Raw genomic sequence first — 25502 nt, forward strand, 5'->3', positions numbered from 1 at the left:
GCACTGAAAACTAGCTGTAGGATGGTTGTAGGGGCATTTTATCACACAATCTTACCAGTTTTGACTTGTTGACGACATTTTATGGTAACAGAATGCAAACTTAAGTCACAACTCAGTGCGTTCAGGATAGGCGGCCAATCCGCGTACTTTAGTCTGTCCACGCAAAAATCTAGAACTTTCCCGTTGCCAGAGGGAATTACGCTGTTTATCGGAGTCAAATTCTGGAGCTTGCAACATTTCAAATAACATTGGGTAAATATACGACTGTTCTTGCTGTCACCTTTGCCGACCATGTCTTAAAAAAGTAAAAAATGTATCCTCGAAAAAACCATCCGGTCGCTCTGAACGGCGTAATTTTAATATAAATTGCGCAATTTAAAGATATTTCATTCGATAACAATTAATATAAAATATATGATGGCTCTAAAAATGTATTGACAGACTTCTTATTTCAAATTGGAATCGCTTTGACAATGACAAATGTCTAAAATGTTTTTCCCAAGTAATGCAACCTCTATTAAACTTTCCTAAACAATTATTTTATGAATTTTACAAGTTTCTTTATATTTTTCATCGCCTAAAGGTGCCTGTCCATGAAGCGGAGCGAAGATGTGTCCAACTCCAACCGACCTTATAATAGCTTTATGGACCTATCACATTAAAATATGACGTGTTCTATCAATAATCTGATTAGTTCGTAGGTACCTATACGAGGTATAATAAAGAAAAAGCAAGTTCTTTTAGAAAAGTTTATTACAAAATATACTTGTGACTTTATTTTTTACAACAAAACTATAAAGGTGGCAACACTTAATACCAAACCCAAAATTTCGCAGTTTAAGCAAGGTTTAAATATTAAGAGAACCTTTTTCGTATATACTATGCGCTTTGGCGTTATTATTCGGCATTCCACATATTATATGGTATTATGCAATTTTGGCATTTTGGGTGTTTGGCGTTTTGTGTCTAAACGTTGATCAATTATGTCTAAGCGCTAACCATACGTGCCATACTAACCAAACATACGTAAGTTCGAAATAATATTCCTGCCACACCATGGCTCTACTACATTCTTGTACACTACACGGAACGCGCCCTTATTATGTGTTGCCACACTAAAATACAACTTTTCTTAAAACAACACCTTTATTTGTAAAGTTAAATATTAATAGAATACTTATAAAATAACTCTAAGTATAATAACCGCTAGATAACTTGGTAATGTTGACATAGTTAAGGTAACAATAATAATAATTTCAAAATATCTTATATTTTAAAATTAAAAAAACTACAGAAAATGAGCCAAGTTCTGTACTTATATTTATGTTACAAGGTGATATAAAAACAAAGAACTGGTACTTCTCATACTTAGCGTATTGGCATCCTTTCGTTTTAATATGGACCTTGTTAGAAAAGGACAAAACAAATAAAAATAGTATCATTTTTAGAGTATATTTGCAGGATTTTCGATCGAATATATGTAATTTAATTTTTATATAATAGTTTTAATTTAGTTAACAATAATTAGATGAAAACAAAAGAATTAATGTACCTAAAAATATTGTTAGTGTTAGGCTCAAAAACCAAGATTGGCACCTAAAGTTACAAGGTGTGAAAGTTCTAAATTGAAATTTTGTCTGTCCTTTTCTATTACATTAGTAAGAAAAAGATGCGAGTATTATAAAATTTAGTTGGCATCTTTTAAAATCTTTAAAAAAAGTAGTAAATTCCTAGTGTTATAATTTTATTTCATAAAAACTTATGATTATCTTTTGATAATAATACTACAGTTATATAAAACTTTAATTCTCGATTAAAACATCTTACGCATATTATCTTCAGCCCAAAAAACCCGTTCTTTGCTTTTCATTTAGACGAAATAGGGTACAGAGAGCTATGGACTGGTTTAAAAATAACATTTGTTTTATCGCAGTCACTGTTAAAAGGTACTATTATTATTTATTAGGATAGTTAGACTCTAGAATTAGATGATTACTATACAAGGTTTTAGATAAAAATATTATAATCAAGACAAAGGTAAAAGTTCGGTCTGAATTTAGCACGCAGATAGCTTTAGGACGTAGAAATCGGCTAGGGGTTTTTGAAAATTTAACGCCTAAGGGGTAAAATAGGGGTAAAAATTTGTGTAGTCCACGCGGACGAGGTCGCGGGAATAAGCTAGTAAGTAAATATAAAGGTATTTTTTTTCCAAATGAGTCTTATGACAAAGATTTTTGGGTTCTTTATTGAAATTAAACAGCTAATAAAATCATTGAAGTGAAACTACATCTAAAAGAACTTAATTTTTTTACTTTATTTTCTTTACATGAAATTAAAAAGGTTGTCATGTCATCTAATGCCCTGTATAGTAAAAATTCTATTATTATATGTATTATGTAAAATAGTCATTTGGTCTTACTTTAGCATCAATATAGGCTTCAAACTTTAAAGATAAGTGTGCACTAGCAATTAAACTTGCAGAAGTATGCTGTCATTGTCATGTAATGTCCATTTCTGCAAGTTTTAGTAAGTAAAACTTGCAGACTTACGGACTTGCTGAGAATGATTAGTGATTACAGAGTTCAAGTGACTTGCCAGAGCTGGCTTGTGCAAGTTTCATTTCTAGTGAACACTTGGCTTAATGATAAAAATTCAATAAAAATATTTTATCTCTAACTATATAAATAGTATAAAAATCTACAGTGACCGGCAAACAATTTGAACATTGACGCGAATGGCAAGTTTACGCGATTGCTTGATCACTCGGCGCGGCTACTTGCTATTGGCTAGCGAGTGTCGGATGTACGCGATTGGTTGATCAGTCGGCGCGGGCGCACACTATTGGTTGATAAGTCGAGCCTTGCTTCCTGGATTCACCAACTTTCGCCCACTATGCCGCTTAAGGTTCAAGTTATTTGCCGGACACTATAATACGCTATTTGACTAATATTTGGAAATCGTTTTAAATTCAGTCTGTTCGGTTCAATAACAGTTTTTCACACAATGTGAACCTAAGTGAACTTGTTTACTAGCGTTATCATTGATTGTTATTCTCAATAGAGTAGATCTCCCAAAAAATATAAATGACGTGTGCTTATTATGTAATGAAGAATTATTCAAAGCGATTTCAAAAGATTTCCAAAAATTAGTCAAATAGCCTATTATATTCATTATCCCCATCAGTCCTCAGGTACCCAAGACAATATAATACATAAACAAAAATAAAAAATATTCTTAGCAAACAGAAATTACACGTTTATTTTGATAAATTAAATCCATGAGATAAACTGCACTAAGAGTTGATTTTTTGATCGCTGGATACTTTAACTCGCGAATTAATTTGACGTCTTGACAGATTTCCTAAACTGTCAAAGCTTCAAAATTCCTTAGATAAAAGTTATTTGACGATTGAAAAAAAGCGCGCCATTATGGGTCAACTGTCATGTAAAACTTACGATCATCTTTAAAATAAGGACTAAAATTGTACTTTTGACATGACATTTGACACAAAGGTTAAATGGCGCACGAGAAGTCATTCTCTACGCGTAACATATCAATCTATCCGTAGTCATTTTTATTGCGATCATGGACAACGATTCAAAAGAGCTGATTCGATAACAAAATGAGCGTGTAATTTTCGTTGTACTACTATTTCCATCTCTTTCTACCGCAAAGATGATAATAATCCCCATTTCTTTCTTTCACAGCCTATCAGAAATCTTTAATCGAAAAAACCCCCATCTGCCACCAAACATTCCCATCCATTTTTTAAATCTTTTATCCTTTTTAATTTTTTTATCTGGCCACCCTAAATACAATGGAGGCAAGAATTTGACGGCGGATTTATTGAATATATATATTTTTCCATTGCAAAATTTTCTCTACAATTCTATAGTTTTCTAAATTTCATTAAAATATCTCATTCTCTTTTTTCAGGTTTCTGTACCCTAAGGGTACCAATGTGACCCTATTATTAAGCCTCCGCTGTCAGTCCGCCCGTCTGTCTGTCAGCGGGCTGTATCTCATGAATTGTAATAGGTAGAGTTGAAATTTTCACAGAATGTGTATAACTATCTATTGCCGCTATAACAACAAATTATAAAAATTGTTTTCTAGCACGATGGTACGGACCCTTGCGAGTCTGACCGATTTTTACACACGTCGATGATTGGAATGATATAAAAATATGTAATATCTAACGGGACTTAATACATTCGTCTCTTACACACAAACGTCATACATACTTTGTATGATATACTACTGAAATTCTCCACTTTGGCGAAAACTGAGTTTTGTGATTTCCAATAAATAAAGAAGATAAAAACGCGCTAACCTTAAAGGAATTTGATAGTTTTATAGATCCACACACTAGATGATGCCCGCGACTTCTTCCGCAAGGATATATGTTTTAATAATTTTGCGGGAACCGTGCATTTTTACGGAATAAAAGTAGCTTATAGGTATGTTAATCCACAACCTATCTCCATTTCAAATTTCAGCCAAAAAGTAGTTTTTGGGTGAAAGAGTAACAAACACACACACAAACTTTCGCCTTTATAATATTAGTGTCGCTAACATCGCGAGCAAACCTGTATGTCTTACGAGTTATCCATAATCTCAAAGGTGTGTGAAGTCTGCCAATCCAATCCTCACCTGGCTAACCGTAACAACAACAAATAATAAAAAATTCTAAATAGCCGCCATGCAAAATCTTACGGATACGGAACCCTTCGTGTGCGGGTCCAACTCGCACTTGGCCGGGTTTTTTCTTCTCGCGCGCGTTGCTGTATCCCTGTTTATTCTGTCATTCGTCCCTCTCATTCCAAGGCTTGCACTTTGTCTTCTCACGCGCGTTGCGATTTCTCTCTGTTCTGTCATTCGTCCCTCTCATTCCAAAGCTGGTAAAAAGAGACAGCTATTCCGCGTAGGTGACATATGACTGTTGTCTATCCGACTCTGGTTGGTCGCCATCGCTAGAGTCGTTAGAGAAAGACTGTCGTCTCGTCCATTCGCTTTCGGGATCGGAGAATATATTGCGTTCCAGTTCGTCTTCCTCAGCTTCCAAGTCTAATTCATCTGTAAAAAAAAATTCAGTGTTACCAATGCACAAGTTATTGTCAATGGTAATCGCGGGACGTCCAACAGAAGCTTCTACACATTTTTTGGTGAAAGTAACTTTCGATGGAAGTATGTGTAGCCGAGTGCTAAAGGAAGAAATTTTACGTCGAATACAGCGCGCAAAAACAGTACAGAAGTTTAATTCCAAAATATTCAAGTCGTATACAGCGTACAACACCCGATGAAAATTTGTATCGATGTAGAAAGTGGCAAGTGTTTGTCTCTGAAATTTTGTACATTTATCTCATTTCTCTCACATAAAAAAGAAAGAGCCACACTGACTATTGCGTCGTCGTCATCATCGTAGACATCGCGCTCCACTGGCGACTGCACTGCGTCCGTGTCCGCGTCTGTCACGTCATATATCTCCGTCACCTTCATCTGCTAGTAAACAGAAAGAGACGCACTCACCATCGTCAGCCATCAGTTCCGCGGACCAGTCGTTGTCGAACTCCAGCTGCTTGTTGACATCGCGTTCCGTGGGTGATTGCACTGCGTCCGTGTCGGCGTCTGTCACGTCATATATCTCCGTCATCTTCATCTGCCAATAAACAGAAAGAAACACACTTATTTATTTGAATAAAAGGCGCCTTAAAGGGAAGCCGCCCAGCAAAAAAGGTGAATTATTTCATGCATGCATTTAATTTTTTGCCAGATCCTCAATCCTTATCTGATTTTTGTCTCGCTCATACCGGTATATCGGTTTTCGTTCGTTTTACTTTTTTCCCTTTAGATCTCCATCCCAAACGTCAGTCAAGAAGCTTCACTTCAAAAATTCTTCAATTATTTGCCAAATAATGGGGTATGTTGTGGTTAACAGTGGTAACAAGTGAACATGATATATTTTGCAATGTATAGATAAAAACGAATAAGTACATAGTAATCAAATTGGAACGAGTTATGCATAATTCAGCCACATGAAGAAAAGTACAAATCGGCTATGAGCTGTACATGTTGCAATAAAGCATAGTATAACTCGATTTGTACTTATTCTCCATTGTGTCTGAATTACGCATAACTCGTTCCAATTAATACATCTCATCCCACGGTTTGTTATAACTACAGTCTAGTCGTCGTTTTAATCACGATTCGGTAAAAACAATTCTAAATACCTATTAATATCGTATCAAATAACAACAAATTGGTGGCAATAGCGTTTAGTTCACACGGCATGAGGCAATTATAATTAAACGCATATAGAGCACGTAATGTGTGATAACACATCTGTGCACTAGGGCTCATGTACTGCGCAATTAATTTTTGTATTTAATATAGGCAAGCGCTTGACCACAATCACACCTGATGGAAAGTGATGATGTGGCCTAAGATGGGAAGCGTTTACAGTACAACCAAATTAATAATGCGCATGCAGATCTTCGCTAATTGTCGTATTCCGAATCATTGAATCGTAAGAGCCCTAAACTATGCACTTGCATTTTGCACCTTGTTATAAACAAATAGGAGTCAATATCATGTGTATCATACGACCGTTGCCGAACAGTGACGAAGATTTCTATGCGCATTATTAATTTGGTTGCACTGTACCTAGAAGATGCCTATGCGCTCTTGTTTTAAAGATACCCGGATTGTGATTGGTAGGAAACACAGATCGCGAAAGAGTATTCCAAATCTTAGCCATTGGTATGAGGACATACCTATTACATACAACATTATCGAAACAATTTAACTATATCTATCGCTATCGGAGGTTCGCGGGTAGTAGTCGGGTTTTAGTGCTGTTTAACTTCATTTTGTTGAAAATTTGTGTGTTCCGGGTTCTTAACTGCGCACTAAAGTACTCGTAGCTCGTAAACACCGGCGCGCCAACAAAGAAGACACTATCGATGCAGTATGAAAGGTTGCGTTAATCATGAGCCAAAGTCTTCATATGCAGTTCGAAACACAAGCCATCAATGTTAACATTGTAGACACGTTTCATTTTGTGAGAGCCTCAATAGCTCAACCGGTAAAGGAGTGGACTGAAAACCAAAAGGTCGACGGTTCAGACCCCGCCCGTTGCACTATTGTCGCACCTACTCCTAGCACAAGCCTGACGCTTAGTTGGAGAGGAAAGGGAAATATTAGTCATTTAACATGGCTAATTATTCTTTTTAAAAAATAATAATTGTACAATGTACTAATACGGTATTTGTCAAAAAAAAAATCTCAGTGATTATTAAATAGCTTACCCAAAAACAGTTACCGTAAGTGAACTAGCTCAATGCGTATTATCCTTTATAACTTACCAGTAAGTGAGTACTACCTACTTACTGGTAACCTATCTAACTACTGCTTACCCTGGCTTTAAACCCTGTGCAAGCCACAGCGTAGATCCCCAAGAAAGGATTTTGTTCTTTCTAGAAAGGATCTAAAGGATAACCGTAAGTAGATATGTAATACAATATAATATGTACATTCAAAATAAACCATTAACATTTCAAAATTAAATAAACATAATCAAGACGACCTTTGAATTTTGTTGTTATGACAACAAAACTATTTAACATTAATTTTCGCTACCTAATTTTTTTAATAATATTAAATGTATGAAGAAGTAACCCAAAAAAAATTACAAACGTATTGTTTGATAACGTTATCTGTGTACGTCACGATTTTTAGAGTTTCGTACGGCCGAATGAAAAACCAGACTCTCAAAGCGAGATCTAGGTATAGAGCGCATTTTGACTTTGCCACAATTAAGTTTCAGTTAAAACGAGATAGATTTATGCCAGCCGTATAGTTCTGTCTCGTTTTAACAGTGTCTTAAGTCTGAGCAAAGTCAAATGCGCTCTATAGATCTCAGTCAGTCAACACTGTGCATACAAAACTTACATATTCATCGAACGGAACCTTCTCCACAAGAATTTATCTCGCACTTCTCCGGTTTTTAGGGTTCCATACCTGTAGAGTGCCAATGGGACCCTATTACTAGACCTCCGCTGTCCGTCCGTCTGTCTGTCATTGGGCTGTATCTCGTGAACCGAAATAGGTAGTCAAAATTTTCACAAAATGTGTAGAATTATATAGCCGCTATAACGACTATATTAACAAAAATTTCACAATGGCCGCCATTAAAACAAAAAAAAAAGTATTATTTCTTGTACGATTGTACGGAAGTCGGAACCCATAGTGTGCGAGTCCGACTCGCAATTTACCGGTTTTTTTTTACTATATTAATTTTGATTTTTACAACAAAAACACTTTGCAATACCTACGTAAAAAGAGCAACAGTTTTGATAACCTATCAACATAATTATCACATCATAACACGTACTCTGCAATATGTATCATGTGTTACCCCTCAGTGTTACTAATCTAGTGCCCCCACGCAAAAATATTGCCTGATAGTTTGTATCAATTGTGAAACGCGTTAGGTACTTACAAACTGTTAACTGACCGTACTGTATAATACAGTAATTACAATTCTAAATCAAGAATTTCCATGACATAATTTTCAATGAGTACCTATCACACTAATATTATAAAGGCGAAAGTTTGTATGTGTGTGTGTGTGTGTGTGTGTGTGTATGTTTGTTACTCCTTCACGCAAAAACTACTGAACGGATTTGGCTGAAATTTGGAATGGAGATAGATAATTTTCTGGATTAGCACATAGGCTACTTTTATCCCGGAAAATCAAAGAGTTCCCACGGGATTTAAAAAAACCTAAATCCACGCGTGCGAAGTCGCAGGCATCAGCTAGTATCTTCTAAATCTACAAAAGGAAAAGCTGACTGACTGATTGACTGATCTATCAACGCACAGCACAAATTACTGGATGGATCGGGGTGAAATTTGGCATGGTGGTAGCTATAATGACGTAGACATCCGATAAGTAAGGATTTTTGAAAATTCAACCCCTAATGGCAATTGAATCGTGTAACCTTGTAATAGCATTACGAAATAAGACGTTTATACGTGCAATTGATAGTGAAATTAATGTCCTGAAACTAACCTTTTGCCACTAATTTCGTAATATAATTCTGCTTTATAAAAGTATTCTGCTTTATGTCATGCCTGTACTTTAAAACATTCAATTTTAGGTTCATTTTTCTCGTCAATTTACTATCGATGTCCTATCAACTTTGCCGAGATATATATATCGTAGTAGAAGGGGTGCAGAGATATCGCGCGATCATTTCTACACTTTTCGCGATAACCCGGAGGCCACAGCGTGCGAGTTCTCGCGCGATAGCACGTCACTTCTGACACTCCGCCACGCGGCTATTGGCGGGAGATAACAGGGTTCAATCGTGTGAGTACAATATTATACATACCCTGTTTGTTATTTACTTATTTCCTATTTTCCAAGAAAGCATATCAGATGTTTTCGATATTTATAGAAAGGGACTGATTAACACACCTCGCATATAATTGGCGGATCATGACTTTATTCAGCGGCTCATAGACCATTTTTAGAGTTCCGTACGCGTAGAGCAACAGATCGTCGTAATTTTTTCCATGGCTATAGTTCAAGACCTGGAGAGTGACTATATATACTCGTATAGTACGCGATGGGTTGAAATGGCAATCGGGGAGGGAACGCTCCGCAGCGTCCCGCACGCACGCACAGACCCCGCGCTAACTAATCTGATGCGGGGGAGCGCGCACGGCGTGCAGGTGTGCGGGGCCACCGATTGCCATCTCAACCTGTTGCGTACTATGGGTTAGGTACTTTTTTTTTCAAATTTATAGACTAGCGCGTGGCTGCAATCAGACCTGCTAGCAAGTGATAATGCAGCCTAAGAGCGAACTTGCATTTATCCCGGAAAAAGACTTCCCACGGTATTTTCAATAGCCTAAATCCGCGTAACAATTAAGAAGGTCAATAATGAATACCTTATTGTCGCTGTCGAGGTAGTAGTACGCCAGTAGCGCATCGTTGTGGGTAGTGACGTTGAGAATGTGCTCGAAGGCGTCGGCGTCGGCCGGAACGTCGCCGTACGTCACGCGTAGCTCGCTCGCGCGCCTGCAAATAACGTCCGTTTCTGAGTACCTCACCTTGTTAAATAAATATGTGAGTGAACAGGCACCTTCTAGGTAAACGCGTCCCATCTTAGGCCACATCATCACTTTCCATCAGGTGTGATTGTGGCCAAGCGCTTGTCTAAAGTAAATAAAAATAAATAATAACAAACCGAGTGTTAACTTTAATAAGAATAATATAATCCTTAAAAAAAATCCGCAATCGATTTCGCACTTGACTTTACACAAGTCTAAAAAAATCTTTTAAAATTATGCACCTGAAAAAAGCATATTATTACAATCGAAGATTATGTAAATGATAAAAGATTATCCTAAGATAAAAGAGCGTGGATTAGACTTCAATCACTTTTAAACATGGCATGTTATTGTATATCAAAATCTTTGAAAAGAGCAACCGCCGAGTTTCTTGCTGGTTCTTCTCGGTAGGAAAGGCATTCTGAACAAGTGGTAGATGCACTTGACGATTCAAAAGTACTTGTAAAAGTTATTTCAAACTAACTAAACAAGCACTCCGAAAACCACAAGCAGCTTTTAAAAACTCATGATCACTGGCAAGATTCAAGAAAAGAGATCGCGTGGACTTAGCCTGAGACGTCGGACAGACCAGATAAAAGCTAAAATCTACAGCTATTGCTCCAAGCAGAAACCTTGCGAATCTTCAAATTAGTGACCACGTTACTTAAATATGGCCCTTTCTTTTATTAACAACATCTAGCTTTACTCAAGAGTAATGTTGATTTGAAAATACATGATCTTATAATCGGAAGAAGAATGGCAAAAGATTGATCAAACCAAAGAAGACTGAGCAAAACCGTCTGATAAAAAAATTGGTTGTCTGTAAAGTCGGTTTACTGACGATAGTTGAACGTGACAACAAAGGCCGATTGTGCTTCTTTGTCGCTCGTTCCGCGCTCTCGCTTGCACTTCAAGCCTTACATGGAACGCCTCAGAGCGAGGTAACGCCGCATGAGTCATGTTTTTTCGTGCGTGCAGCCGGCTCTATCGAATTATAAGACGTTATCACGTCAATAATATAATCGGAAAAACATGTGTGTATAATTGCCAACCTTGAAATAATTTTATATAATTTTTCCAAGGTTTCCATTGCGTAAGAGAAATGCGCAAAACGAATGAATTCGACCCAGATGTGTGTGCAGTCAGCTGTATCGACATAATTGCTCATATCTGCAGAAACAACTCTTTACGTCATGTATGTAATGTTCTTACTAATGAGTATGATGTTCATGACTATCAATTTATAAAACACTAGATGATGCCCGCGACTTCGTCCGCGTGAAGTTTTTTGAAATCCCGTGGGAACTCTTTGATTTTCCGGGATAAAAAGTAGCCTATGTGCTAATCCTGGATATTATCTATCTCCAGTCCTTTCAGCCAAATCCGTCCAGTAGTTTTTGCGTGAAGGAGTAACAAACATACACACACACAAACACACACACACACATACAAACTTTCTCCTTTATAATATTAGTGTGACTAGCTTATACCCGCGACTTCGTCCGCGTGGACTACACGAATTTAAATCCCCTGTTTTAACCCCTTAGGGGCTGGATTATCAAAAATCCCTTCTTAGCGGATGTCTACGTCATAACAGCTATCTGAATGCCCACTTTGAGTCCGATTTGTAGTTTTAACTGTGCTTTGATAGATCAGTCAGTCAGTAAGTCCATTTATATATTATTTATACAAGCATATGCCCGCGTCTTCATCCGCGTGGATTACACAAACCCCCTATTTTACTCCCTAAGGGGTTGAATTTTCGAAAAAAATTTTAATGGATGTCTGCGCCTGTCTGCATACCAACTTTCTATTCAGCCCGATCTGTCTAGTAGTTTGAGCTGCTTGATAAATCAGTCAGTCAATCAGTCAGTCACCTTTTCCTTTAATATATTTATATTGTAACTATTGGTACAACTGAAACTATTTGATGCTTGAACAATGAGTTGCATGTCTATTGTTTATTTATCAATTGAGGTCATTTCTATTGTAACTACCTTTAGTACCTAACTGATTACAAAATAATATGCTTGTTTCGTAAAGTTACTTAAATGTATGATAAATTGTATTGCTGTTTATAGATTTTTAACCCCCGACCCAAAAAGAGGGGTGTTATAAGTTTGACGTGTGTATCTGTGTATCTGTGTATCTGTCTGTGGCATCGTAGCGCCTAAACGAATGAACCGATTTTAATTTAGTTTTTTTTGTTTGAAAGGTGGCTTGATCGAGAGTGTTCTTAGCTATAATCTAAAAAAATCGGTTCAGCCGTTTAAGAGTTATCAGCTCTTTTCTAGTTTTCTTGTAGAAAAGAAGGTTAGATAACCGTTAGGTTCATAATATTATGTCAATAGACAAATGTCAAGCTGTCAAGATGGACGTTGCCTAAATACATAATTATTTATTTGAAAATGATGTTTTGGAAAACTCAAATACTTTGGATCGTCGGGGGTGTTATAAATTTTTAATTTACACTTGTCTTTAAAGTGTTAGAGTAAATACCTACCTACGAGTACATTAGACAGTCACTGAGAACCGTAAGCAACGAATAAATGCAAGACATTCTTGATATTTTTACTGCAATAAATTAATTAATTAATATCTTTGTTTGAGTTAAGACTTAGAGTTTATTCTGTTTAATCAACTATTCTATTGACATAGATTTTGATAATACCTAATATCGTTATACTTATAAGAAACGATATTTATAGTGACCTGTAATTATACAATTTTGAAAAGATTTTCCCTAAAACTTAATTATGCCAAATGAGATTAATTTAACTACTTACTTGCTAATTTATGATTAGTTGTATAAATATTTAAATTCTCCGGGATTAAAGATTGTGAGTTTAGATATCAGATCTAACGAATCCTAAAATCCTATTAAGCTTCTCACATCAATCTTCATTTAAATTTTAATCATGCGTAATAAAAAAAATGTACGACGTAACTGTTGCACTGATAGTTGATACCGGTTGATACCCTACAAGGACGGGTATAAAAATAACCCAAAAAACCGGCCAAGTGCGAGTCAGACTCGCGCACCGAGGGTTCCGTAGTCGGGTATTTTTTCAACATTTTGCACGATAAATCAAAAACTATTATGCGTAAAAATAAATATAAACCTGTTTTAGAATGTACAGGTAATGCCATTTCATATGATACCCCACTGCTCCACTTGGTATAGTTATCTTGAAAATACTAATTATTTGGTCATAAACACATTTTAATTTTTTTTACTGATGCAACCACAAATTCACGGTCTTCAGATTTTTTCCTTTAGGTACTTGTGCTATAAGACCTACTTACCCGCCAAACTTCATGATTCTAAGTCAACGGCAAGTACCCAATAGGGTTTCTTGATAGACGACACGACAGACAGATCCTATAATTGTTCCGCTTTTCCTGTTGAGGTACGGAACCCTAAAAATGCGCAACGCAATATTACCTAATGACACACATTATCGCCAAATAATTCGCAAAACATTTCATATCAGCATGACGTCGCTACCAGTGGGGTATCAAATCACCAATATCTTAGATGTACCCAAATGTAATGCGCAGTCTAATAAAAAAATTCTGATGGTAAAAATATATGTGGTTTCTTTGTTTTATGGTTATTGAATAAAACACAATAATAAAAGAGCGCAGATTAAATGCGCAGTACTGCAATAATAAAATAGTTAACTTAAATTATACGAAGTTATTCTGAAATTAGTCATTGATTCTTCTAGTCCTTTAGTGAATAATAATTTTTGACCAGATTATCCTAAGCTTTTTGTTGATTCAAAACAGCCTAAATATAAACCTAAAATAGAGCAAATTAAATCGTCTGAAACTGTTTTAAAAGGACTAAAGATCATTTCCCCCTTTTTTAACCTCCGACCCAAAAAAAGGGGTGTTATAAGTTTGACGTGTGTATCTGTCTGTGGCATCGTAACTCCTAAACTAATGAACCGATTTTAATTTAGTTTTTTTTTGTTTGAAAAGTGGCTTGATCGAGAGTGTTCTTAGCTATAATCCAAGAAAATCGGTTCAGCCGTTTGAAAGTTTTCAGCTCTTTTCTAGTTTCTAGTTACTTAACCTTCACTTGTAAATTAAAAATGTATAAGAACATTTTTAATTTACACTTGTTCGCAGGAAATATTGTGAGCTGTGACCAAAAATGCTTATTTATCAATATTTTTATTTTAGGTATTCAGTAGTTTAGATTAAGTTTTATGTAACTACAATCGAAATAGCCTATCTTGTATGTAACTGAAAAAGTGACCCTGCCTTGAAAACAAAAACACAATACAAGTCTAAAAGTTAGGTATTCCCAACTATAAAAATATTGACTGTTCCACGAAGCGCAGACCTGGGAAGTAGGGCAATGGATAACAGCCTAACGTTATCAGACCCGACTTGTTTTTGATTTAAATGTATAGAATTATTAATGTACTTACAGAACATTATTTCAGAACATCTATTGCAGTCTTTGCATGCAGTCACTGGTTGAAGTCGTTGGTCCTAAGTTGCAGTTAATTTCAATGACTGCAACCTTGTTTAATCATAAATACTACTCCACTACTATAGATTTCAAATCTTCAAAGATGTAAGAGATAAGTATCCTTGTTAATTCCGGGTATAGATAAAGCCTAACAATTATTTCAGAAAGAACCCAACTCAGCTTACCTACTATCTGTGAATTAACAGATACAGAATGAATGCCAATAAACTTTCAAGCAATATAGGTATTTAGATAAGAATTATTAACGTTCCGTTATACCAAAATGGTAAAACTGATACCCTTATGATGTGACTTAAAAAAAATTAAAATATGTTCACGAAAAAAATTATTTATTAAATCACATATAGATGGCGCAGTTCGTCATTAACTTACAGTGTTCTACATAAGTATTAGATGTATGCATTGTACGATGGTACGGAACCTTTCGTGGGCGAGGCCGACTCGCACTTGACCGGTTTTTTGAATGTCAACGTTGTTACCAGGTTGGCTGTTCGTTTGGACTTCGATCCGCATCCTTTGATACGATAGGTGGAGGCGATATGTAATCGCAGCTATTTCTATTGTTCTTACTGCATTTAATTAAACACAATTATTCAGGTAATTAGTATTCTATACTAGCGACCCGTTCCGGCTTCGCACGGGTGCAATGTACATAACCTACTAATATTATGATTATTCTGTTATATTTCAAAAGAATAAGACAGCATTAGTTGTAAGCTAAATCTGTACGAAATTTCATCAAAATCGATTAAACTGTTACGCTATGAAAACCTAGCAGACAGACAGATAGACACACTTTCGCATTTATACCTAATTTTAAGTATGGATTCAAAATAAGATTAAACTATACGTATAAACCTTCCACTTAAATCACTCACCTATTGATGAAAACCTCATTAAAATCCGTTGTAGTTTAAAAGATCTAAGCGTCATATCCTTTTTTACAATTTTATACTGAATCCATCATACTACTTACATACTTCTATACTACCTATACCTAAGTAATGTGGTAATATTATAAAAGCGAAATGTGTTTGTCCGTCTTTTTACTGAACGACCTTCATAAACTGGTGTATAAACTCAATTTTAACCATATTAACGTATTGCATATCATTTGCGGTCAGAATATTTACCTAATACCTTTTCTACAGAGAAGAATCAGAAGAGAAGAAACCCAGTATTCTTTAAGAGGGCTCTCTCCGTCACTCGTTTCATACAATCGTAGTTCCAATTTCATTTGAATATTAAGCAACCAAAGTCCATGAAATTTTGCAGACATATTCTAGAAATTAATATCTATGTCTGTGGTTTTCCAGATTTCTGTTAAAATATTCGGTTTCAAAGTTACGCGGTCTTAAAAATTTTCATACAAATCTTTAAGCCCCTGTAATTTTAAAACTACATATTTTTAGAAAAATCTAAAACACCACAGACCCACAGACACAGATATTAGTTTCTAGAATATGTCTGCAAAATTTCATGGATTTTGGTTGCTTAATATTCAAATGAAATTGGAACTACGATTGTATGAAACGAGTGACGGAGAGAGTCCTGCGTCAATTTTTTTAAATACATAGTTCCTATGAAGTTTAGACGTTCATGACATCAACTTTAGGAGATATCATTGCAATAAAAATTGATAATAATTAATTACTGAGAACTGAAGGTCGTCTGATTAGATTAAAGTAGTGTATTAATAAATAGATTTGTGGATAGTAAAAAAACACACCACGTTATCTTCAAATGAGGCCTGCTAATGCGGACGCAATTCGTCGCATTTGAATCTTTTTGATTACATATAACAAGCTGTTAAGAGCCCGCTTCATCGAAGCGATAGCTCGTTGGTGAGTGGAATCTTAAATAGCGCTGTTTCCACAGATGACGGAAATAACGTTATTTGGGCGTGTCATTTTTTTCCTCTAACTGCATCTCACCCCGAAAGTTTTAGTTTTTTATACAGTTTATTTAAGCACACAGTTGCCTCAAAATTTGGCCTAAAATATATTTTTTTTTCATCCATAAATAAGTTGTCTTTAATTCATAAAGAGCCGTTATAGAAATTTGTCAGCATCAATGAATATTTCAATTTCTTTAAAAGGTAAGTAGGTATGTTCTAATAAAATACAATAATGGAATTGCAATTTCTTACAATATCTATACCTAAACAATAATCAGCAAGTATAAAAATATTCTAACAGTATAAAGTTTTGCGATATCGAACGGCCGATAAGAAAAATTACTTCACTGTATTCTGATAAGGAGGTAATAAAAAAATCCAAACACTACCATGTTATTTTGTTGGAACAAAGAACTAAACCATACTCTTGAAAATGCAAAAATGAATGGGTAACTGAAGAATTCAAAGCCAAAATATTTGTCAGACGAACAGTGAACGATATTGCATAGAAATATTCTGTACCTACGCCCCTTTATCTTCCTTAACGGAATCTCTACCTCTCTGGTGATCAGTGCAAATAAAATTGCAAATAAATGATACTCTACAGTCTACCGCATGTGGCTTCAATTCGATTGGAACTCTAACGATCATTGTAAGTTGACCAGTCGACCTAGTGCATCAGTGCCAGTGACGCATGACACAGTACGAACCAATCATAAGTATGTTGCAATTTAGTTAATTTCATTGGTTGAAGTTAATATTTTAACATATTATGTGAATTTGTGGCCTCTATTTTTTTATGACGATTGTTAAAAACGCGACTTCTATGCTTTATTGTTCACTGCAAAGGCCTTTATAAATCAAAGAACTGTCCCCACTCCTTAGGCCGGTAACTTTGTTTCTACTTTTTATCAAGAACCGGCGAGATCTATAAGTTATGTAAGGCGGGGAAATAGAAACGGAAGTGTAGGTAAATCACTCCGTGACAGAATTATTAAATACTAGCCTCTGTGTTTGGAATTATAAATTCTGACCTTGTTAAGTACTGGACTACTAAAACGATAAAACGCGAAAACGAAGAATATTATAGAATTGGGATGGTGCCTATGTCAAAAATAAATAATTTCTAGGTAATTATTGAATAGAGAAGTGGAGAAACTAATATGTGTCATGTTTTGACACCTTATTACGGATTCAGCACTACCCACTTATAAATCAAAATGTCGGAAGTGGGTTAAAACCGTTTGAAGCCATACCTTCTATCTAATCGATGGTGTTCATCCCGATGGTCCATGGAGAGCTTGTAGTAGATGCGCGCAGCTTCCGAGCGATCGTGCGCCGAGTAGACGAACGCGTGCAGTTGACGGAGGAGTTTCCAGCTCAGCTTCCATAGGGATTTGCTCATCTTTGGCGTGCACGACACAAATCTGGAGAAAAAATTAAGATTTAAATTATGTAAGATTTGAGACAAAACAAACTATTTTTTTTTTAAAGAAGTCATGTTGATCATGACTAATATTCCCCTTTCCTCTCCAACTAAGCGTAAAGCTTGTGGGAGTAGGTACGACAATAGGGCAACAGGAAGGGTTTGAACCACCGATAATTCAGAATTCAGACCGCTCCTTGATCGTTGAGCTGTTGAGGCTGTAATTTTTTTTATTATCCGATGGACTTTCCTATTTAACCCCCAGGGTTGAACCCGTTTAGCCTGTGCGTTTTCTGTCGCTAGTTGTCAGAAAAGAAGATCTTGACCTTGTTCTAATTATTTAAATTTTATCTTATACTGTCTTATAAAACCCTAATTTACCCACTTAGGGATTGAATTTCCAAAAATCTTTTCTTAGCGGAGATGCTGTTTGCGTGTCAAATTTCAGCCCCATCCATCCAGTAGTTTGAGCTGTGCGTAGATAGATCAGTCAGTCAGTCAGTCACCTTTTCCTTTTATCTTTTCCTTTTATACTTTATATATTTAAACTATACGTGTTTATTAAACTAAAATACCGGAGGCTGATTGTTTTATTATTCATAGTTGGGTAGGTATATTCAAGCGTAAAATAATTGAATCATATTCTGTATCATTTTACGTGCGTGTTAATAAATATCTTGCATAGTTCGAAATTTATATACGTTTGGAAACCTCTGTTGCAGTTTGTAACATACCTATAATTTACTTAAAACCGGTAAAGTTTCGCTTCCGATTTGCCAAGCATCCGTTTTCTTTACCGGCTTTGCTTCAAAGAGAAAGTTAAGTGTGGCAAGACGAGATGATTTAATTAAGGGATTAATTTTCTGTACCTATCATAAACATGACTAAAAATTTGTGTAGTGTGATAAAGGATTATAGTGGCCTTCCTACTTTTAATTGTGATGATTTATTATGGTCAGCACAAACTGAGCAGCAAAATTATTCAAACAACTCATTGACAAAATGATAAAATTAACTAAATCAATTAACTTAACCTTCTAGGCAAACGCGTCCCACCTTAGACCACATCATCACTTTCCATCAGGTGTGATTGAGGTCAAGCGCTTCCCAGTAATGAAAAAAATAAAACACAACTAAAATAGAGTTCAAAAAGGCGTTCAATAGAAAATCTACAAAAAATTATTTCTTGCGCGCTAAATTGAACTCTATTTCAGTTGCAATTTAGTTCATTATTCAATAAAAATTGCTATAGCATTTTGCTGCCCAGTTTCGTTTGCAGTAATGTGATGATTACACACTCCAAAATGAGTAGAAATCATGAGTTTGATATTGAAACGAGATTGCATCATGTACGGATTTTTAAACCAAGTAATTTAGATTATTATCAGTTACGTACTTTATCGAACTGATTATACTAACAAAAATTTTGTTTTGTGCCTATCTTGATATAAGAAATAAAGTATTTACATTTGTAAAGATTAGGTAAGTACATACTACCTATTTGATCTCGTACTCAAAACTTGGGATCAGTAAAAAACTAAGAAAACCATCTAATATAATCTCCTTTAGGCAGGTACCTACTAAGAAATAAAAACAAAGATGATACTTGATAGGTACCTACTTACAGAGCTAAGAATACTATTATTATCGACAATAGTGTCTTCACCAAAGGTATAAATAAGCTTAAAACATCAACAACTTATCTATACTAATATTATAAAGAGGAAACCTTTGTATTTTTGTATGATTGTATTGAATAGGCTCAAAAACTACTGGACCGATTTCAAAATTTCTTTTACCATTACTTAGAGGGATTCTTCCGAATCCGTATAGGCTATATTTTATCCCGGAAAATAGATAAATGTCCACCCGTGCGAAGCCGGGGCGGGTCGCTAGTACTAAAATACAAAAAAAATAGGTACTGAAAACAATAATAGTGATAAATACAGGAAATTCAAATAGGTACTAATACGTCATTTAAAGGATGTGTTATCAAATTACGTCAATTATTATTTTAGGATTAGATATCACATTTTGTAGGATTTTATTGTGGTTTACCATAATATCCGTAACATTCAAGGTTGCAGAATACGAGTATATTATGGTTAGGTATGAAATGCATAGTTTATATTTTCTGATGATTTTTATACTGGGTGTTAGGTAATTAGTATATAATGACGACATGTACCCATGCTACTTTGATCTGATAAATATAATGCTGAAGTAAAATGACGAAATAAAATTATAAAAATTTCCATCCAAATTTTAAATTTTTTTTATGACCAAGTTTTCATGACCCTAACGTGTCCTAACTCACTGAGATCGTTGGCCATCTTTGGATAGGCCGAGGCCAACGATCTCAGTGAATTATTTTTGACATATTTTTTTTTAAATTATAAGTATGGAAATTTTTATAATTTTATTTCGTCATTATACTTCAGCATTGTGTTTATTAGATCAAAGTAGCATGGGTACGTGTCGTCATTATATACTAATTACCAAACAGCCTGTATATCCCGCCTTAGCACAAAAACTTATCCGGCTTTACCACAATAAACTTATCCGGCCTTACCACAATAAACTTATCCGGCCTTACCACAATAAACTTATCCGGCCTTACCACAATAAACTTATCCGGCCTTACCACACAAAACTTATCCGGCCTTACCACACAAAACTTAAACAACCGTTGAACGCGTGTTTAAGTTTAATCAGAGAGATTTCCCACACACAAAAAAAATCGGTCAAGAGCGAGTCGGAACCACGAAGGGTTCCATACCACATCATACAAGGTATACCTAACACTTTTATGTAGAGCACCGCAAGTTAATAACGGACTGCGCCATCTATAAGTCATTTAGTAAATAAATTTTTTGTGAACATATTTTAATTTTTTTGTGTGTGATATAACCGCAAATTTTTAGTTTTCGGATTATTTTTCTTTACTTGTGCTATAAAACCTACCGACCTGCCAAATTTCATGACTCTAGGTCAACGGAAGGTACCCTATAGGTTTTCTTGACAGACACGACAGACGGACTGACGGACAGACAAACAGACAGACCTATAAGGTTTCCTTTTGAGGTACGGAGCCCTAAAAACGGGTCAATTTAGATACACTTGTTTTATTTTTCATGTAAGACAAAATGTCCTAAGCAATTCAAAAGATGAAAGTTTAGGCCCTTATCTACAGCTTTCAGAAAAACCGACATACAATATTAGATGTAAGAAATCGTTGGGCAACTAACAAGCCAACCCCATAAACTTGATAAGATATGACCAAATAAATAACAAAATGCGAAAACAACATGAGCCATGTACGCATATAGTAAAACCAACCTTTACCCACCACCAAGATAACAAACGACAACATTATGGCAATAAGTACGGAATACCAACAACACATACCCTCTACAAAAATATCTAGTTATTTCCCAAATATTCGCCTCCAAAATAACCTGGAACATTTACAAAAGGAATTTCTTAAACCCACCACCACTAGCAAAATAATGTAAGAAATACCACCACCACAAATACACATTAATGCTAGAAATAGGTTTAGCCAAGTACTATTAAATCTAAAACATTCAAAACATCCAATTTTTTTAACCAGACAATATTCTTTGTTTCGGCATTGACGAAATGGATTGTGCTGGTTTGACATTAAACCCCGAAAATAAATAACACTTTTTAATGTTCTTGTGATATAACCACAAATTCACGATTTGAGGATAATTTTCTTTACTTGTGCATTAAGATATTGCTTCCTGCCACATAATTTATAGGCCAACGAGAAGTATCTCTATTGGTTTTGATTCCCTTGACGGGGCTTGACAGACACGATAGACAGACAACCAAGTGATCTTATGAGAGTTCCTTTTTTTCTCAGGAGATACGAAACCCTAAAAAGCAAGAATCCACGACCAAATAAGGAATACCACCACCACAATAACGTATGATCACTAACCTAGTCATGACGTTGTTGTGACGGGCGCACCGCTTCCTACGTACGTGCAAGCTCCCCACCACAGCGAACTGAAGCGCGTGCTTCTCTACATTACCACCGACATAACTAAAAAAGCGATGACATGGAGGTTAGGGTGTAATCATGCCGTTTCAAAACAGATGCGAAATTCCGGGAGAAATTTTAACAGCAAACTAGATTGTCTACAAAACCACATGATTCATCATCATAATTATCAACCGATAGACGTCTTTTGCTGGACATAGGTCTCTTAAACGCCACGCCACGCCACGCCACGCCACGTTGCGCCACGTGGCGTTGATACGCCACCGTCTTGCACCACCTGAATCCAACGGGTCCCTTTGACTCGTTTGATGTCACCTGTCGGTAATACTGCGCTTTCCGGTACAAGATCGTCATTCTAGCAACATATCTATCCAATATCCTACAATATTAGTTTTGGTAATTATTGTAAATAGAAGGGAATGGTCAAAAGAATAGAGACTGAAAATCGTGATGATAAACATGCTCGGCTGTTTGTTGTGGACTTCAACAACATCTTACTAATGAATTTTTATTTAATATGACGTTTATAAAAGCTGTTAAAAAATAAATTGAATAAAGAAAGTTTGATTTTGATAAACTCGCCAGAATTTCGCACCTGTTTTAGGAGAAGATTTAAAGAATGTGTCAAATCAGGGTTAAACGTGCAATTGCAAATTTTGATCATGAAGAAGAAAATATACTCAACTGAAACTAGTTTAAATAAGAAAAGCGTGCACTGCATTGTTGGATGTAAGGAAAGTAAGAAACCCTTAAATTCTAAGTGCTAGTTAATATCTCTACATGAGTAAATCCTTATCCTTATAAGCTCCCTTTGCGTGTCTATGGCCTTTATAATGGGGAGTGTTCTGAGGAGTTGTTTGACCTCATTCCACCCTCCTTTTTCTACAACCACACCGCAGGCCACCGTAAGTAATTTTACCCTCACTACCTGGATGCCTGGTTCACCTCGATCGCAAATCTTTTTATCCACGCATATGCAAGCTGTGGAACAAACTCCCTTCGGCGATGTCCCCATTTGATTTCAACATGGGGTTATTCAAGGGGCGGAGTAACAAATTTTTGAAATGCCGGCTACGCATTAGCGGTTCCCCTGGTGCTGCAAATGTTCATGGGCACCGGTTATCACTTAACATCGGGCCTGCTCGTTTGCTCGCTATTTTTATATTAAAAAAGCAGTTAGATCCGTTATTTTGATGGCGAACAAAATTCCTGTTTTAAATCTATAGTATATATGTAGATCTACCATATTAGTGCGTTTTATTATACACTGCATATTACAATTACCTAAGGTGAGATCATATTCAAGCGCAAACATGACATAATGATATACAAGTAGGTACTCTGAATACCCAAAGATAGATTAGGAGCGTTTGCATATTGTAATAATCTATTTGTTTATACCAGTAAGCCAATAAATCTCGTATGTGTACTGTATACGTCAATCAATCGCGGAGGGACCTGTATTGACCTCTTAGTACCCTGCAGCATTATCGATATATACCTAAATGCTCATGCAATTAGAACAATATCAGCATGTTATTATTGTATTAACATGTAGTTCATACTCGTCGTATAATCGTCATATGAAAGCATCGCATGATTTAATTTCTTCGTTCATTTTTAGAAGAGTTCCAACGGATCCTATTACTAAGCCTTCACTGTTCGTCCGTCTATCTATAAACGGGCTGTATCTCGTGAACCGTAATAAGTAGAGATTGGAAAATTTCAACTCTATCTATTACAGTTCATGAGTTACATCCGCACAGACCGACAGACAGACGGCCAGCGGAAGCTTAGTAATAAGGTCCCGTTGGTATTCTTCGGGTATGGAATCCTTAGACATGATACTAAAATAGTGCAAACATAAATCCCAGAGCTTTTTGCAAACTTCAGAATTTACGAACGGTTGATAGAGACATTAACAGGGTTCCGTACCCGAAGGATGCCAACGGGACCCTATTACAAAGCCTTCGCTGTCCGTCCGCCCGTCTGTCTGTCAGCTGGTTGTATCTTGTGAACCGTAATAGGCACCGTAAAAGGAGAGTTAAAAATTTTCACAGAGTATTTCTACTGCCACTATAACAACAAATAATAAAAATTTCAAAATGGCCGCCATAAAATTAAAAAAAAAGTAACAAGTGTAAATTAAAAATTTATAACACCCCCGATAACTTTCAAACGGCTGAACCGATTTTATTGGATGATAGCTAAGAACACTCTCGATCAAGCCACCTTTCAAACAAAAAAAACTAAATTAAAATCGGTTCATTAGTTTAGGAGCTACGATGCCACAGACAGATACACAGATACACACATACACACGTCAAACTTATTGTTATAAGTTTGACGTGTGTATGTGTGTATCCCCCTCTTTTTTGGTCGGGGGTTAAAAAAGTGTTATTTCTTCTACTTCTACTTCGTGTAAGTCTGATTCACACTTGACCGATTTTTATTTCATCGTTTAGTAAACTTACATTGTTCCGTAAGTTTAATACCGTGACACAATTTTTAATGGAAACAAACGCATTATATAGAAATTACACATATTTAAGATAAAGTGTTACGCGGACTTGAATAGTAGCCAATAGTAGGTATCATTAAATTTGGAAACAATGGTCTAAATTATGATGATCATGCTATTATTTTTATGTAACCGAAAATCTCACTGACGAAATATTTGTCCTATTGTAGAAAAGAGAGAAGCCACACTACCGGATTTTCACTGAAATAGTGAATGAGCTATAGGAGTAGCAATCACTAGGTATTGAAAAAAAAAAACTTAGCTCTTATAAGAAATTAGTAACAGTGATAAAAAGTACACAATACTATATTAATAAAAAAGTACGTAATCGACGACTAGAAAACAAACATGTTAGCTTTTAAATATTGAAATTTTTATCAATTTAATGGTAAGGGTCAGACAGTCAATAAATATTGCAGTAAAATATCGTGTCTCCTTTCTCAGCATTTATCTAGACAACCTTAATTTGACGTTCATATTGCATTCGCACATCAAATAGATAACAACAATAAAATTAAATTACATGCTGAAACTGATTCCAAATAATGCTATCACACTAATATCACACTTAATATTATAAAGGGGAAAGTTTGTGTGTATGTATGGGTGTGTGTATGTTTGTTACTCCTTCACGCAAAAACTACAGAACGGATTTGGTTGAAAAGAATGGAGATAGATTATACCCTGGATAGCATATAGGCTACGTTTTATCCCGGAAAATTAAAGAGTTTCCATGGGATTTTTAAAAAATCTATATCCACGCGAACGAAGTCGCGGGCATCAGCTAGTAATACATACGTATGTGTATTGTACACTTAGCACCTAAGGTTTACGTTCAATGATGTTGTTAGTTTCAATAAAATAAAAATTATGGAGGGTGTCACGATATTTATGGATCGTCTAAACCTTGCCAATGTTAACATAGATGCATCACACTAATATTATAAAGGAGAAAGTTTGTATGTGTGTGTGTGTGTGTGTGTGTATGTTTGTTACTCCTTC

General features: G+C 35.7%; 1 protein-coding gene and 1 long non-coding RNA gene across 2 annotated transcripts in view; one reads left to right on the forward strand and one right to left on the reverse strand.

Moving 5' to 3' along the window:
- Positions 1 to 25502, reverse strand: part of LOC123865914 — a 42893-nt gene that overhangs the window by 7687 nt on the left and 9704 nt on the right. Inside the window, exons 7-10 of the mRNA XM_045907143.1 lie at positions 17780 to 17950; positions 9958 to 10087; positions 5530 to 5659; positions 4942 to 5076 (exon numbers count right to left, since the gene is read on the reverse strand). Of these exons, the coding sequence (XP_045763099.1) occupies positions 4942 to 5076; positions 5530 to 5659; positions 9958 to 10087; positions 17780 to 17950 (566 nt within the window). The remainder of the gene's footprint in view (positions 1 to 4941; positions 5077 to 5529; positions 5660 to 9957; positions 10088 to 17779; positions 17951 to 25502) is intronic.
- LOC123865921 lies at positions 14252 to 25362 on the forward strand. The gene is made up of 3 exons (XR_006796073.1): positions 14252 to 15080; positions 21172 to 21173; positions 25352 to 25362. It is a non-coding gene; the product is annotated as an uncharacterized LOC123865921 (long non-coding RNA).

Source organism: Maniola jurtina, chromosome 6, assembly GCF_905333055.1.
Source record: "Maniola jurtina chromosome 6, ilManJurt1.1, whole genome shotgun sequence".
In the NCBI taxonomy this organism is placed as follows: Eukaryota; Metazoa; Arthropoda; class Insecta; order Lepidoptera; family Nymphalidae; genus Maniola; species Maniola jurtina.